Source organism: Ixodes scapularis, unplaced genomic scaffold, assembly GCF_016920785.2.
Source record: "Ixodes scapularis isolate PalLabHiFi unplaced genomic scaffold, ASM1692078v2 PGA_scaffold6__148_contigs__length_123643588, whole genome shotgun sequence".
NCBI classification, from domain to species: domain Eukaryota; kingdom Metazoa; phylum Arthropoda; class Arachnida; order Ixodida; family Ixodidae; genus Ixodes; species Ixodes scapularis.
Genome location: NW_024609881.1, coordinates 84,577,035 through 84,593,970, shown reverse-complemented (window position 1 = coordinate 84,593,970; position 16,936 = coordinate 84,577,035). Strand labels below are relative to the sequence as shown.

General features: G+C 48.7%; 1 protein-coding gene across 2 annotated transcripts in view; it reads left to right on the top strand.

The window, feature by feature from the left end:
- LOC8028588 (protein singed) overlaps positions 1-16,936 on the top strand; it is a 68,094-nt gene that overhangs the window by 46,492 nt on the left and 4,666 nt on the right. For both annotated transcript variants that reach the window (XM_029993868.4, XM_042294623.1), the window contains exons 2-7: positions 708-831; positions 5,946-6,281; positions 7,807-8,036; positions 11,722-11,894; positions 14,119-14,275; positions 16,095-16,393. In XM_029993868.4, coding sequence (XP_029849728.2) covers positions 721-831; positions 5,946-6,281; positions 7,807-8,036; positions 11,722-11,894; positions 14,119-14,275; positions 16,095-16,393 — 1,306 coding nt within the window. In that variant the 5' untranslated portion in view covers positions 708-720. The remainder of the gene's footprint in view (positions 1-707; positions 832-5,945; positions 6,282-7,806; positions 8,037-11,721; positions 11,895-14,118; positions 14,276-16,094; positions 16,394-16,936) is intronic.

Sequence of the window (16,936 nt, the reverse complement as noted above, 5' to 3'; positions counted from 1 at the left end):
TATATATTAATTTTTTTACTTATATGGTGTTTGCTATGAAGGAATACTTATAACGAATTTATTATTGCACTTGTCATAACATTGTCTTAAACTAATTATTCTTGTGTACTCATTGCCATGCATGCAAACCTGGCAGCAATCAATCACACCTTCAAGTCTCATCCGGTATGCTGCCTTCGGTCCGGTGTCAGTGATGTGGCGCTAGGCTGAAAGTATATTTAGCATAAATGTTCCACAGTGGTCCTGTTGTAATCGCACAGTAATGTGTAATCAGCACCCGTAAGGATATGAATCAGAGCGGACGCTACGAGCCATCGGAGCCAGTTCAGTGCTCAGAGCTTGTCACGTGACCTCCCGGTGTCGCGGAAAGCCTCAAGTCACGTGGCACGCGCGGAGCGTTGGATTGGTTAATATGGCTTGTGCCTTCCGCTTGCTCATCACAATATATCGCAGTCAAACTTCCAAGTCGCAACTTTGAGTTGTAGCGAAAAAAAGAAATTGAAATCGGATGTTTCACATAACGGAATGACGCTTTCCCGGATCAGTTTCATGTTTCTTTTCTTATGATCCTGGCTAGTTCATTACTTATCAATGTAGACTGTCTTACCTGACGCCGTTTGTCTTGTAGAGAAACAGATGAAACCAGACTGTCGATCTAGGATGTAAGTGAACAGCTTGATTGACGCTGTCCCACTGGTTGCCTCCAGGAGCCTGCTGAAGATGCTGAACGGCCACAACGGCGGAGACGCGTCGTCTGCGACGTTGTCTTGGAGCGTGGGGCTTCTGAACGGCGCCCACAAGTACCTCACAGCTGAGACGTTTGGGTTCAAGGTATGGCCTCGTCACAGAATGTAAATCGTGGAAAAGCCTGCGCCTCTGCTGCTTGTTCATCAGTCCCGACTGTGCCTACTATATTTATTTTAGTGAATTCGAAAACAAACGATGAAAACTTGCTTAATATCTAGTCTAGTGTCTTTGTATCTGGTTGACCGGAAGACCCTAACAATCGGTGCACCATGTAAAAAAAAAAAAAAGAAATCCTATTTTAATTAATTTTTTTTAGGGGATTATTTTGGTGTTACATTTCTTGAGACTACTCGTTGTGTTACTTCTTTCGGGGTGACGCTCCTTGTGGCCACCTTTTTCTTCGTGGGGAAGCCTTTAAGGCCACTATTTTATGGAGTCATCTGTTCGGATTACTCGTGGTGCGATTGCAGCGTCATTTACGCCAAACAGGGCCAAAATACTTACCGCGCAGCATACTGCTACACGTCACTAAAATATGATAAATTTACGCCAGAATAGTGCCAAATTTTAATGTGAAGACCAACCGGTCCTTCACACTGGAAGCGGATCCGCGTTCGCAAAGCGGTTGCGAACGCGGTTGTATAAAGATCCAGTACAATGTCACGCGCACTTGATGTCATCGAGTGCGCCGGCAATTGTACTGGATCTTTATACAACCGCGTTCGCAACCGTTTTGCGAACGCGGATCCACTTCCAGTATGAAGGAGCAGTAAGAGCTTGGGTCCCTCCCTCTACGGCTCGAGTCCCGCTGCCCCGCCACCCCGTAGGGTTTCCGAAATTCCGTATATCGCTTCAAATTACATACTATTCGAGTCTATCTTCGCGTCTCAATATTTCGCATTACTCGTGGTCTGTTTTTAAAGGGCAACTCCGCTCAATTCCGAAAAATTTAGGCTTGCATGCGATTCACATTCACAAAGCACTACTAAACAACTCTACGTTTTCGGATTCGCGAAATGTGGAATATTATTAGTGTAATCCTAATTTAAACATCAGCAGATACCGAAACCGAAACTTCGGTTGCGTCAGGCAACATTGGTCTCGGGTCGTCAGGGTCATGGCACGTCACGTCGAACCACGTGGTCTTGTGACGTTCGGGAGAAAACAAAAAAAAACCAAGCGAAATCTTTTTTTTTTTTTTTTTTTCATTATTATTATTATTTATTGGACGCGGGGAGGTCGCTCCGCATGGCGTGGACGGTGATGGCCCGGGGGCGAGGGGGAAGGGCAGAAGACGAAAGAGGAGAAAACGAGCGGAGAAACAGACCGATGAGCGCGCAGGGCAGCGCATCCCAGGCGCATCCGTGTTACGGTGATCACGTGAACGCCCGGTCAGCCAACACCGGGAGGAGAAACTCATGACGACATCGTTGAATTTCGCTCTGAGAAATAAAAACAAGCAAAACGTGAGAATGACGTACATGCCTCTGACGTAGTGGCTCAACGTTGGCCGCTCCATCTCCGTGGCATTTACTGCGTTGGTGATTGCGCCTCGCGCCGCACGCTAGAGTTGGCAGATTTCGGCGACTTGGCTCGCTTGAAGGTTTGCTGGCCAGTTTATTAAATATATAAACGGAATTAGATCGTAATATTTGACAGGGGGTCTTCCTATATGATACTGAAGAGGGCTACATAGTTTTCTAAATATCAAAAATGAAGCGGAGTTGCCCTTTAAGCGGTCTAGTTAGCTCCGTTGGTGCGCTTCCCGCCTTGCACTGGTGCGCTGCGGAAAAGCGACCCTCGCGAAACGGACATAGCGATCCAGCGCATCCCGCTTCGCCGCAGCGCTTCCACATGCGTAGTGTGGGAAAAGCACTCCTCCAGGGCGTGCGGGAACGTGCACGTGTAATCCTATATATATATATATATAAACTGTAAACGACTTAGTTTTCGCGGGCTCAGTATTTTGCGATTTAGGTAAAAGCTGGAGTTTGAGAATTATTCGCGGGTTCTAAATTCCGCGACGCGGTGAGATCTCAATATAGATTCCAAAGTGTTTACATTTTACCGGAATTGTTCGCGGGACCTATTTTCCGCGAATTGTAGGCGATTCGCGAAATTCGCGAAAATTGGTCCTCGCGATAATTAAGTCGTTTACAGTATATATACATGCGTGTTTTCATCTCAAATCTGGAAGGCTAAAAGGGTATAATTTTTAATTTTGGCGAAAAAAAAATCTATGCTTTGGGGGCATTTCTCAAATGAAGGAGGGCGCAAATCGCATCTTTCCCATATTTTTTGTTCTCGAGTTACAAAGTGTGGAAGCCGTAGTGGCAGAAACTAGTGTTTTTGCCTGCCGTCGCAGGTGTGTGTTTGACACCCTCTGCTCACGCTATGTTTTTCCTACACCCCTTTAACTTTTCTTCCTCATTTAATAGGTACTATAGATACCCTGACGTATTCAAATATTTCTAATAATTTGATTGTTTTCTAAAAAGAATGTCAAACTCGTCATTCAGGTCGATTTTTGGTCAACTTTGACAGGTCATTACTTTGTCTGTACTTGAGGTAAATTTATTTCTTTGCCTCTACAGAAAGCCCAAAGCAAGCCCATTATAGATATAATATCATTATGGTCTGTTGACTAGCCGCTCCGCTACGTTCACGTAAACGTTGTAAGAAATAACAAATGTTGAAAGTTTGACGACGATTTTCTCAAAAACCCCATTTTTGTAAATTTTTTTTTTTTAATTATTTTAGATCTATTAGTCGTCTACAAAATAAATCTAGAAATGTAATATTTTGGTTGTATGTCCTCTATTTGAGCCGCAATCATGTGAAATGTGTGAACATTTGTTATTTTTCGAAACTTTTACGTGAAGGTAGCGGAGCGGCTACTCAGCAGTTCATAATGATATTACTATATCTATACTAGGCATGCTTAGGGCTTTCTGTAGAGCCAAAGAAATAAAATGTACTTTTAAGTACAGAAAAAGTAATGACCTGTCAAAGTTGACCAAAAATCGACCTGAGTGACGAGTTTGACATTTTTTTTTAGAAAACAATCAAATTATTTAAAAAATTTAATACGTTAGGGTATCTTTATAGTACCTATTAAATGAAAGGAATAAGTTAAAAAGAGAGGGTGTCAAACACGCGACCTGCGACGGCAGGCAAAAACACTAGTTTCTGCCACTGCGGCTTCTACGCTTCGTAACTCGAGAACAGAAAATCTGGGGAACATGCGGTTTGTGCCTTCCTTCATTTTAGAAATGCCCTCAAAACTTATATTTTTTTCGTGAAAATTAAAAACTGGACCCGCACCCTCGCACCCAGGTGCGTTTTCATTAGTTCTCAGAGCCTCCAGGTGGAGCAGCCTGTATCGATGGCCACGCGTTCCGGCGTTCGGGTTTCATTCCGTGCTGACTGTACGTACTCAGAGAATGTACTTCAAGTCAAGCACAAGTTTCCTAAACCTACTTGAAGTAGTACTTAAAGTACAATCTTTAGCTGTTTTCAATTTCGGGGAATTTCTGACCCTCAACTGCGTATTTGTTGTCTTCGAAATTGCATTTGTTTTCTTAAAAATGAAGTTTCTAGCCACAGGCAAAATGGGAGCAAAATTTTAAAAGAGGTCAGCTCCATGTTTAATAAGGACAGCTCCACATTGACGACCTAAGGCTTGTCCAAAATTGTTAAGGGGTTAAATTAAAACTAAAGGAGCTTTAGCAGTGTCCAGGTGGAAGCTTTTGGATACCTTTAATTAATTCAGCTGGATAATTTCAAAAACTCACTTTTCGTCAACTGTGAACGTGAAATTCATTGATGCACATCATTAAAGGACAAAAGCTCGGTTTTTATCTGAATTGACCATTGCACAGTTTTCTTGCATCCATTTCTATGCTCTAAATTATTCCATTCTAACAATATTTTATTGAAGTGCTACTTGGTTACCATTGATTCCACATTAAAACAACAATTGCAGATGCTCACACAATGTCCTTTATTAATACTTTGTGTGTTTTGCAAGTGACTGTCATAGGACCTTTTTGAAACAAAAGCAATAACTTTAGTCACATCATTCTTTTTACCATGTCTGGTTCTTTTCAGCATACCAAAAAGCTAGTTCAGTATTTGAGGAGATCAAACTGCCTGCTGTGCAATGGGCCATGAATCTTCACATACTATTTGCAGTTGAATAATTGGCAGCGCAGGGTTTTTCGGTTTTTCCAAAAGGTGCACCAAAATCACTCGAATCACATCGCCACGGTTAATCTTGCCGTTGCATTACTCTTTGCATTGATTTACTCTGCTTTGGTTTACTCTTTCCGTTGGTTTACTCCTTCTATTGGGCTATCCTTTCAGTCAGGCTACTCTCTTTTGGAGTTACTTGATTTACCTTCTCTGGTTTTACACCTCCTTTACACCTTTAGCATTATTCTTTCTTTAGAGGTAGTCTTTCTGTCAAGTGATTCCTTTTTGGTGTTACTCCTTTTTGGCACTGCTCTTGTCGGCCTTGCTCTTTCACTAGGGTTACTCTTCCTTTGGAGTCACATTTTGTTACTCTTCACAGTTTATTTTTCTTTTGGGTTACATTTTGGGACCACTCTTTATGTGGGGTTACCTTCTCTTAGGCTGCCCTCTCTGTGGAAGCTATGTGCCTTTCTATGACATTTCCTTCCAGAATACCGTCATGTTTTAAAAACTTGTCCTTGTTTTGTTGTGTTTTTCTTTTTTTTTTTTTCTTTTTAGAATGACAACTTAGTTTTGTAGTACCATATTTTCAAGATTATAGTCTTCAGCTACACATGTTTAAGAGTTGGAATTTCATGCAGTGCAGACTATCTACGGTGCAGACCGTACAAGGATTTGTTTCTTTGAAAGTCATTCATTCTGACAGGATGTGACTGATTTTGTGAATAACAGAGTGTTTTAGTGATCATTTACATATGCTACGATCGTCTTTGTAATCTAACAGAGCTGGCATTTGTCAAACTGGGCCATGTATGAGAAGCTTTTACGTGTGGACTAAGCACCCAGTGCAAACTAAGCACAGAGTCCAGAGAAGTACAGAGTGTGGATTAAGCACCAAGTGCGGATTATGGTCCGGAACACCCACTACACGCAAGCCAATTAGCGGGAAAAGATGGAGCCTTCCGTCAAACTCGAGCTTAACGTGTCCTTTCCCCCCTCCCCAGGTGAATGCCAATGGGGCGGCCCTGAAGAAGAAGCAGCTGTGGACCCTGGAGCCCTGCTGCGTGCCCGGTGAGGACCAGGCCGCGGTGCGCCTGCGCTCCCACCTGGGACGCTACCTGGCGGTGGACCAGTTCGGCAACGTGACCTGCGAGGACGAGGAGGCCGGCGAGGGCTCCCGCTTCCACATCACGGTGTCGGGGGACTCCCGGGGCCAGTGGGCGCTGCGCAACTCTAACCGAGGCTACTTCCTGGGGGCCTCAGGCGACCAGCTGGTCTGCGTGGCCAAGGCCCCAGGGTCGGCCGAGCTCTGGACCGTGCACCTGGCCGCCAGGCCCCAGGTAGGGTTGCCGAGCGGCGGGGCTGCAGCGTCACATTTCTTCCTCTTTTGCGTCCCAGCTCCTTGTTGGTGGAGAAGGGGTCGCATGTTCTACGTCAGTTTGGCCAAGTGGCAAGATTGGGGTTTTGTCGCAGACTTGTGGGCCAGAAAAGAAGGAAGTAACTTAAAACCGAGGAGAAATTATATAAATAAACCTACCGTTAAATACTGTAAAAGTGCCCACTTCGTTCAAGCGCCCACTACTAACATTTCCCAAACTGGGGAATTCTGTAAATTGTACGTTAAGTGCCTGATTTGACCGGACAAGGCCCTTGTCTAGATTTACCCACTTTTCTGTGAAAGTGGGGTGGGTGCTCTTCTAGTATTTTACGGTAAGTAAGCATTTAAATGCAAAAATTAATGTTAGAGTAAGTGTTCAAAAACCCTGGGGGTGGGGGGAGGGGTGAATACATAAACTTCCATTTGAAGTGTTTTAGCCAATTATGACATTGCACTACAATTGTGACCAAGAAAGCTCACCAGGCCTAAATCAAAGCACATGAAAACTTTGGCACATTTGTGCAGTGCAAAAGACTAATGAAAATGATAAAACTATTGCTAACAATATGAAATAGTTGTGGCAGAAGATACTAAGCACAATGTACTAGCGGGGAAAAATGAAATGCGAACAAAGGAGCGCGTGGCTCGCGGTACAGGCTGCGCCACCTGGAAGTGAGCCTAGGGGCGAGGGTGCGTGGCCTACTCCGATGTGTTCACGCCCTTCGCTCTGCGCTCTCCAAGCTTCGGCAGTGCGCCTCTCAGTGCGCTGAAAGCTATCACCGCTATCTTTGCTGCTTCAGCGCGTGCGGCGAGCTTCTTCGCACCGCACGCGCTGAAGCTTCGTTGGAAGGACCATGGCCTGCTGCGGGCCAGTCAGAAGATTTCCGCGGGCTGGATCTTTCCCACGGGCTGGGGTTTGATGACCCCTGCTCTACAGCGAGCGTTCTTTTAATTTTTGAGAAATTATTTCTTCAATGGCAGCCAAGGAACTCCTTTAGATCTTGGCATTGATGCTATAAAGCCTAAGCATACATATCTTGTAAGGTTGAATGTACGCACTAGAAAATGTTTGCCATATCGTGATTCGTCAATGGATAGCTCAGACCTTTTAAAGGGGTGCTTAAGCCGGGGGAAGACTTCACCTAGGGGCAGGAACTGTTGAGGAAGTTTCTCAGGGAACCCTCCGAGGGTTCTTGGAGGAACTCCCGGCTTTCTAGGAACCCAGCTTAAGAACCCGTGCTCTACAGTCTTCTCGTGTGCCCTTTCACTCATAAAAAAAGCTGTTCGACTAAGTCAATGAACCAAGTACAATTGAATCGTGAGCCGCACTTGAACCTGTGAAGAGCTGCACCCTGCCTGTGAGCTGCACTTTGGCCATCCCCGCTGTAGACTCTGTACAATGGCGAGAGCTTCGAAACGGCGTCTGACTTTTCATGTGCAATTTACTGCAGTTTCAAAACCCAAGGTCCGCTAATCCCTCTCGCTAGGTGACCATCCGGTCGGCCGGGCGCCGGCGGTTTGCCAGGCTGTCGTCTGCCGGTGACGAGATCCAGGTGGACGCAGCGACGCCCTGGGGCGAGGACACGCTGTTCACGCTGGAGTTCCGGGACGGCCGCTATGCCTTGCACACAGGCAACGACCGTTACCTGGCCCCTGACGGGAAGCTCCTGGAGACGTGCGCCCCAGAGTGCCTCTTCAGCCTGGAGTTCCACTCAGGGTGAGGGAGTTTATGTGTCTGACAACTATAATAGAGTGAGACTATAATAGAGTGAGACTATAATAGAGTCTGAGGCTATAATAGAGTCTGAGGCTATAATAGAGTCTGAGGCTATAATAGAGTCTGAGGCTATAATAGAGTCTGAGGCTATAATAGAGTCTGAGGCTATAATAGGGTCTGAGGCTATAATAGGGTCTGAGGCTATAATAGGGTCTGAGGCTATGATGGGTTCCGAGGCTATGATGGGTTCCGAGGCTATGATGGGGTCCGAGGCTATGATGGGGTCCGAGGCTATGATGGGGTCCGAGGCTATGATGGGGTCCGAGACTATGATGGGGTCCGAGACTATGATGGGGTCCGAGACTATGATAGGGTCAGAGACTTTGATAGGGTCGGAGACTGTGATGGGGTCGGAGACTGTGATGGGGTCGGAGACTGTGATGGGGTCGGAGACTGTGATGGAGTCGGAGACTGTGATGGGGTCGGAGACTGTGATGGGGTCGGAGACTGTGATGGGGTCGGAGACTGTGGGTGGGTCCGAGACTGTGGGTGGGTCCGAGACTGTGGGTGGGTCCGAGACTGTGGGTTGGGTGGGTCCGAGACTGTGGGAGAGTACGAGACTGTGGGAGAGTACGAGACTGTGGGAGGGTCCGAGACTGTGGGAGGGTCCGAGACTGTGGGAGGGTCTGAGACTGTGGGAGAGTCCGAGACTGTGGGAGAGTACGAGACTGTGGGAGGGTCCGAGACTGTGGGAGAGTACGAGACTGTGGGAGGGTCCGAGACTGTGGGAGGGTCCGAGACTGTGGGAGGGTACGAGACTGTGGGAGGGTCCGAGACTGTGGGAGGGTCCGAGACTGTGGGAGGGTCCGAGACTGTGGGAGGGTACGAGACTGTGGGAGGGTCCGAGACTGTGGGAGGGTCCGAGACTGTGGGAGAGTACGAGACTGTGGGAGGGTCCGAGACTGTGGGAGAGTACGAGACTGTGGGAGGGTCCGAGACTGTGGGAGAGTACGAGACTGTGGGAGGGTCCGAGACTGTGGGAGGGTCCGAGACTGTGGGAGGGTCCGAGACTGTGGGAGGGTCCGAGACTGTGGGAGGGTCCGAGACTGTGGGAGGGTACGAGACTGTGGGAGGGTCCGAGACTGTGGGAGGGTCCGAGACTGTGGGAGGGTCCGAGACTGTGGGAGGGTACGAGACTGTGGGAGGGTACGAGACTGTGGGAGGGTACGAGACTGTGGGAGGGTCCGAGACTGTGGGAGGGTCCGAGACTGTGGGAGGGTCCGAGACTGTGGGAGGGTCCGAGACTGTGGGAGGGTCCGAGACTGTGGGAGGGTCCGAGACTGTGGGAGGGTCCGAGACTGTGGGAGGGTCCGAGACTGTGGGAGGGTCCGAGACTGTGGGAGGGTCCGAGACTGTGGGAGGGTCCGAGACTGTGGGAGGGTCCGAGACTGTGGGAGGGTCCGAGACTGTGGGAGAGTCCGAGACTGTGGGAGGGTCCGAGACTGTGGGAGGGTCCGAGACTGTGGGAGAGTACGAGACTGTGGGAGGGTCGGAGACTGTGATGGAGTCGGAGACTGTGGGAGGGTCCGAGACTGTGGGAGGGTCCGAGACTGTGGGAGGGTCCGAGACTGTGGGAGAGTACGAGACTGTGGGAGGGTCCGAGACTGGGAGAGTACGAGACTGTGGGAGGGTCCGAGACTGTGGGAGGGTCCGAGACTGTGGGAGGGTCCGAGACTGTGGGAGGGTCCGAGACTGTGGGAGGGTCCGAGACTGTGGGAGGGTCCGAGACTGTGGGAGGGTCCGAGACTGTGGGAGGGTCCGAGACTGTGGGAGGGTCCGAGACTGTGGGAGGGTCCGAGACTGTGGGAGGGTCCGAGACTGTGGGAGGGTACGAGACTGGGAGGGTACGAGACTGTGGGAGGGTACGAGACTGTGGGAGGGTACGAGACTGTGGGAGGGTACGAGACTGTGGGAGGGTACGAGACTGTGGGAGGGTACGAGACTGTGGGAGGGTCCGAGACTGTGGGAGGGTCCGAGACTGTGGGAGGGTACGAGACTGTGGGAGAGTACGAGACTGTGGGAGAGTACGAGACTGTGGGAGGGTCCGAGACTGTGGGAGGGTCCAAGACTGTGGGAGGGTCCGAGACTGTGGGAGGGTCCGAGACTGTGGGAGAGTACGAGACTGTGGGAGGTTCCGAGACTGTGGGAGGTTCCGAGACTGTGGGAGGGTCCGAGACTGTGGGAGGGTCCGAGACTGTGGGAGGGTCCGAGACTGTGGGAGGGTCCGAGACTGTGGGAGGGTCCGAGACTGTGGGAGGGTCCGAGACTGTGGGAGGGTCCGAGACTGTGGGAGGGTCCGAGACTGTGGGAGGGTCCGAGACTGTGGGAGGGTCCGAGACTGTGGGAGGGTCCGAGACTGTGGGAGGGTCCGAGGCTGTGGGAGGGTACGAGGCTGTGGGAGGGTACGAGACTGTGGGAGGGTACGAGACTGTGGGAGGGTACGAGACTGTGGGAGGGTACGAGACTGTGGGAGAGTACGAGACTGGGAGAGTACGAGACTGTGGGAGAACACAAGTTTGGTTTTACAGGTGGCACCGTCTTATGTGGAATGTTTGCAAATCTGAGACGGCCTGCGACCGAAATCATTCGACCCAATCTCAAGCATGAATGTCCAAGCTTCTTTCCGAACTGTGATGCAGTGTTTGTGTCCAATTGCTTGAGGGCTAGGCCTTCCCAAAGTGCCCCTTTCTGGCTACCAGCCGCATGAACTTGCAGTCGACCGAGGCACCTCCTATCCACAGCCCTGGAACAATAATAGAGTTTGAGACTATAAGAGTCTACACATCTGTAGACTATGTGAGACTAGAGTCTACAAGATCATAGTCTCTTAGACTATATGGCGAGCAAGTTGACCAACACTGCTCCGTTCTTGCATGAAAGAGGAGGTGCAAAAAGATGAGGGAGCGATCGCACGTGCAAAGAAGATCTGCCTTTGCAGGCAGTATCTTTTATCTGAGGTACACATACAACACTTCGGCTGTGAGTTATTTGCTTGTTGCTCCTGAGACTTGCTCTCTGGAGTGCCTCTCTAGCCTGGGGTTCCGCTCGGTGTGAGGGATGCACACCTTCCAACTTCACTAGTGGGTGAACTGTAGTCTCAAAGTATCTATATGGTGAACAAGTTTGCTTGCTCTTTGTGCAGAGGGTACAGTGAAGTCACGGCACCGAGCTCTGATTGAAGGACAGCATGTTGACACAAAGGGTGATTTTCAATCGGAGCGAGCAAGTTTGTCTGCTTTTTGTGCAGAGTTAGAGACGTCACGGCACGAAGCTCTGATGGGAGGACATAGGGTGTGGAAACAAGGGTCCAATCTTTGAGTCTACCCAATGTGTCCTCCACTCGGAGCGAGCGACTTCTTCTGCTCCTTGCACACTTGGTGTCGTGGTGAGCTCTGGCATCCTTTGCTGGTTGAAGCTGTGGCTACCTTGTCTTTGTTACAACTTTTCGAGGTCCAGTGGTTCTTTACGAACAAGGACTTGGTCTTTGAGAAAGGGGAGATGGAATAGTTCGATGGGTATGTTGTCTTTGTCGACTTGTAATGCCAACCTTAGTAGCTTTAGCACAGTTTTTGTGCAGGTGCCGTTCCTAACATTGGCGAGTATGTCTGGCACGCAACGAACGCAGGTACCTGGCCCTGCGCGACCTGAACCTGCGCTACCTGTCCCCCATCGGGTCCAAGGCAGTGATGCGCACCCGCTCCAACTCGGTGACCAGGGATGAGCTCTTCTCGCTCGAAGACTCTGTGCCGCAGGCGGCCTTTGTCGGCTTCAACGGGAAATATGTCTCCGTCAAGCAGGGTGAGTTTCCACGGACCCGGTATCGTGATATACCATCGCAGTTTCTAATGCATCCCTCCCTGGTCTGTTTACCATCCTAGGCCTCCCATGCTTGTGTATGTTGCAAGAACACAAATAACGCTACACACAGGTACAAGTAGAAGAAATGAATGCGGCGAGCACCACTTTTACTTGTTCAGTAAGTCGTGTCACGTGTGAGTCATAGCATATCAAGAATGGGGGCTCGCAAAACGCGACGAATTAAACCTCCCTTTTTCTATGCTCGAGGGAGATTGGCCTAGCTCTTGCCTACTGTCTAACACACCAGTACTTGTACTTCTTCTACTTGTCATTGTCTGCGGCACTAAATGTGTTCTTGTTAAGTTTGCCCAAATAAATCAATAGTTTTTTTATGGGAATGTTCGCGAAAAGGCATCAAATTATGTTGCGAGGACCTACAAAGAAATGTTCTTGATCGTCATGCCCGCTAGTTGGTCGTTGAGAGGACGGTGCAGTAAATCGGACATCATCACCTGTGTCATAATTACTAGCTTCGTTCGATTTTTCTGCACCGGTGCTCCAGGAGGTGCAGGTAAATCAAGCAAAGCTAGTGTTGTGCAAATATTCCAATTTTCAAATAGTAGTTTCGAATAATAGGCTATTCAATATTCGCTTTGAGGTGAACTCGATATTCACACTTTTCAAAGTGTCGACCGCGTCGGGTGAGCCCCGCTGTGGGCGCTTTTCTCCGAGCACCTGTGCACTGCGGGTAAGCAATACCCGCAGAGCTCGTGGGCTCCGCCAATATTGGTTCCCCACAGTTCACAGGTGCTCGTTGAGAAGCGCACTTAACAGGGCTAACCAACTGTGATTATGCAAAAGTACACCGTAGAATACCGCGCATCTACCCATTCCACACTAAGCACGCATTCCCAAATTCGTAAGGTCTGACAAAATATGCAGAGTACATTGATATGTAAAATTGATGATCAAACAAGCAACCATCCCCCATATTTTCGTGATTATCTCTAAATTTTGAATGGGCACTTGCCCGGTATTTTACGGTATGGTATGCATTGATTTCTTGACAACCCGCATTTGATATTCACACTTTTTTTCTTTTTGTCAAATTTGAAATAAAACAAAATTTGTATATATAGCAAGCATATTTATAAATCGCCTTAATTGGAGTTGCTGCAACAAATTTGATGCCTACATGCCACAGTTCATAAATATAGTTACCTAGTATATTAAAATATACTGAGCTAGAAGTGGACAAATGGGAGGTTAAGAACAGCTTTCATGGTTTAAGCTGAATTTTTGTTTAACCGTTATGCATGGTAGTGAAAGGCTTGGAGAAACTATTTGATAACTGATCAGAAAATATTTGGCCAAGACCACTATTTGCTTCAAAAACATAATACACTATTCGCCCATGCCTAGTCATAATGTCCAAATATGGAGCTGTTGGAGCTTTCGCTGATTGGTCAGCTCCTAGGCGAACTATAGCTTGTCTAGGGTTTTCTCTCCAATGGGCCGACGGTTGCAAAAGATAGCTGCCAGTCCCGCGACGATCTGAAGAGGGCACAATCGTGACATCATTGTGTGGAAAAGCAGCAAACAAAACAAAGCTGCAATAAACGCACCAATGGGAAGTACATTCCGAGCACCATAGTCATGTTGACATCTTCGGTTTCTGGCTCGAGCGTCTGATCACTCCGGATTGGCCTTCCTCAACTTCCTTTGCTGCCTTGTCCCTGTGCTCACGATTCAGATGCAGTTATAAATAAATCGCCGCGTTTAATCGAACATTTTCACGCTTCGAAACACAAAGCTGTGAGAAGACTGAGCGCAGAGATATCGAAATGGAGCCCATCTTTTAGTTTTCGTTTGTGGTGCAGTCGGTATCAGCTCAGATATACGCATCTGTTATCCCCTAATATTGAGCTTTGTATGCTCTTCGAGGCCCTTTTGCACATATAGCATAGCGCTAGCTCAGTGCAAGACTAAACAGCGCCCAACATGATTCTTGAGATTGAAGCGGTCCTGTGCGCCGATATTGTGGAAATTCGGCGCTGCACTGGCAAAAAGCTGGCGCTGTTTCCAGCGCCTGCTAATAGCGCATTAACAGTACACGTCATGCGTATGCGCGAACGGGCCTCGAAGCTCCAAGCCGTCCGGGAATTACGGTAGTGCACCAACGCTTTTTTTTTCGATCGGTTAACGCGCGTGTGCAATGATGCAGGTGTGGACGTGACGGCCAATCAGGACGAAGTGTCCGACCACGAGACGTTCCAGCTGGAGTGGGACAAGGGTACCGGACGCTGGCTGGTGCGCACGATGCAGGACAAGTACTGGACGCTCGAGAGTTCCTCCGGGATCCAGGCCAACGCTGACAAGGGGTACGTTAACGGCGCGACCAAGCTGCAGCGTTGGCGGACGTTTCTGAATAATCGATGCACGTCCCCGCGACCACCAGACGATAAGACGCAGGTATAAGCAGCTGCTATCTTCGTTATGTGGAAGCTGGTCGCAGACAAGGAAGCTGTTAAGTTATCTCACGCGAAGCGAGAACTGTCTACCTTTGATAATGCCTTTGATAATGTCTGATAAGCCATTATTATTATTATTATTATTATTAGAGCATGTTGGAAGGCAATGAGTAGTAGCTGGAGGCCGGGTATTTGAAAGAGACAGCCTCCCATTCTCTCGTCTATAGTAAAAATAAGCTTTTTTACTAGGTCAGCGTCTTTGTTAGCATCTACGCCGGTGCTTCTCAAACTTCGCATCGCTGTGGACCCTCCAACCATCTAATCAGTTGCTGCGGAGCCCCATCGAATGTGTTTGTATTACAACAATGCATCGCACACGTCGAGGAACTTGCGTCGCCGTGAATTCGGGGAAGGTTCCTGTTGTTAGTCCAGCCCGATACAAATCCCTGCCATAATATCGTTGGCGTCGCTCAACTTGGCCGAGACAAAGCAGTCCCGCGGAGGAAAGTAAAAGTTGCAACACATATACCAATGTCGCCGCGGACCCCCGGGGGCTGCTGATTGCAGCTTGAGCCAATGTTTATCTTAAATGCCTGTGCCAGGGCATGTTGCAAGCATACTACCGTACCTTTACAATAGTAAGGAAGTAGTGCAATGAACTCTTCACTGTGAAACCTCTCCACAGCAAGGACGATTTAAAGCATTGAATATTTTTTAACAAATCCCCATACTCTCAAAAGCTTCTCTGTCCGTCCATCTGTCCATGCGTTTCCCTGCTGAATTTAGCGGGGAAACCGATGTCTCGCAGCATTGGGTGACGTGATGTCGTTGTTTCACGAGCACCGTGACTTCACATTGTAATGTCACACACACGTCACCACATTGCATGACACAAAAGGCTGACTTATCATGCCACATACGTCTCTGAGCAAGCACGTCCGTGGCCGAACGGTTATCGTGCTTGGCTCCCATGCAAAAAGTTGAGGTTCGGTTCCTTTTAGCAGAAGTACCTTTTCGTTCTTTACGTAAATGTCGCGCTCTGGTAAATTCGAGAACCCTGCTGCTTGTTCGAGGTCCGAATATTCTGCACACCAAACCTTGTACCCCGACTGTTCCAGAAGCTCACGTGTGTACAGGAAAGGCTCCGCATGCTGAGCCGGAGTCAGTCTTGCCTCGGTGCTCGATCCTGCGGGTTACGCTGCCATCGATGCTTGCGATGCTAGCCTTCTATTTCGTTTTGGGTACAAGTTTGCCCCATTGAAAGTTTGGCATCTGTTTGTTCGTTTGTCACCTCATCAATTGTCATTCGGGACAAAATAAAATTTTATTTCCCCTCCAAATGTAGTGGGAAAATGGACTTCGTGTGACCCGACACTTTTGTGTCACGTCACGGTGCCACGCGCACCTTGACATCACTTGATATCAGGTCACGGATCATCAATGTCCCTACTAAATTTAGCGGGGAAATCAATAAACACTATGTTGTTCACTCTCTGAAAGCACCGTTTAATGTCTTCTAAACAAGCTCAACCCGAACGGCGGTGACATTTAGTTTGTATTAAATCACTTTAAGGTTTGATTTTCAGAGTCCAATTTTTTTTTTTTTTTTTTTTTTCTTTTTCAGAAATTATTTTTGCATCAGAAGTCACGCACTTCACGCTTTGTAGGTCCTTGGAGACGAAGGTTGCTCGCAATTCTTAGCCTTGACTGCAGAGCTCTGCCCTTGCAGGTCATCCAACTGCCTGTTTGAGCTGTGCTGGCAGGCTGACGGGAGCCTCACCCTGGTGGCCAACAACGGGAAGCTGGTGGGGGCCAAGAAGAGCGGCCACCTGTTTGCCAACTGCGAGGCGGGGGACCCCGCGGCCAAGTTCCACTTTGCCCTGGTGAACCGTCCCGTGCTGGTGCTGCGTTGCGACCAGGGCTTCGTGGGGCGCAAGGGCCCCTCCTCGCCCAAGCTGGAGTGCAACCGGGCCAGCTACGAGGTGGTGCACGTGGAGCGGGGGGACCGGGGCGTCTGCCTCCTTAAGGGTACGCACCAGACACGCTTTTCCAAGTGCCGTCGGTCTGTCCGTCCATTCGTTTCTGGATTTCCCGCTAGATTTAGCGGGGGAAATCGATGTCATGTGACTTAAAGGGCAACTCCGCTCAATTCCGAAAAATTTAGGCTTCCATGTGATTCACATTCACAAAGCACCACTGAACAACTCTACGTCTTCGGATTCGCGAAATGTGGAATAATATTTGTGTAATCCTAATTTAAACATCAGCAGATACCGAAACCGAAACTTCGGTTGCGTCAGGCAACATCGGTCTCGGGTCGTCAAAGGCATGCACGTCACGTCGAACCACGTGGTCTTGTGACGCTCGGGAGGGAGCGAGAAACAGGACACGCGACGCGGGCAAATTTTTTTTTTTTTTTCTTTTTTTTTTTTTCTTTTTTTTTATTGGACGCGGGAAGGTCGCTTTGCGTGGCGTGGACGGTGATGGCCTGGGTGAGAGGGGGAAGGGAAAAGACGAAAGAAAAGGGGAGCGGAGAAACAGACCGATAAGCGCGCAGGGCAGCGCAAAGTA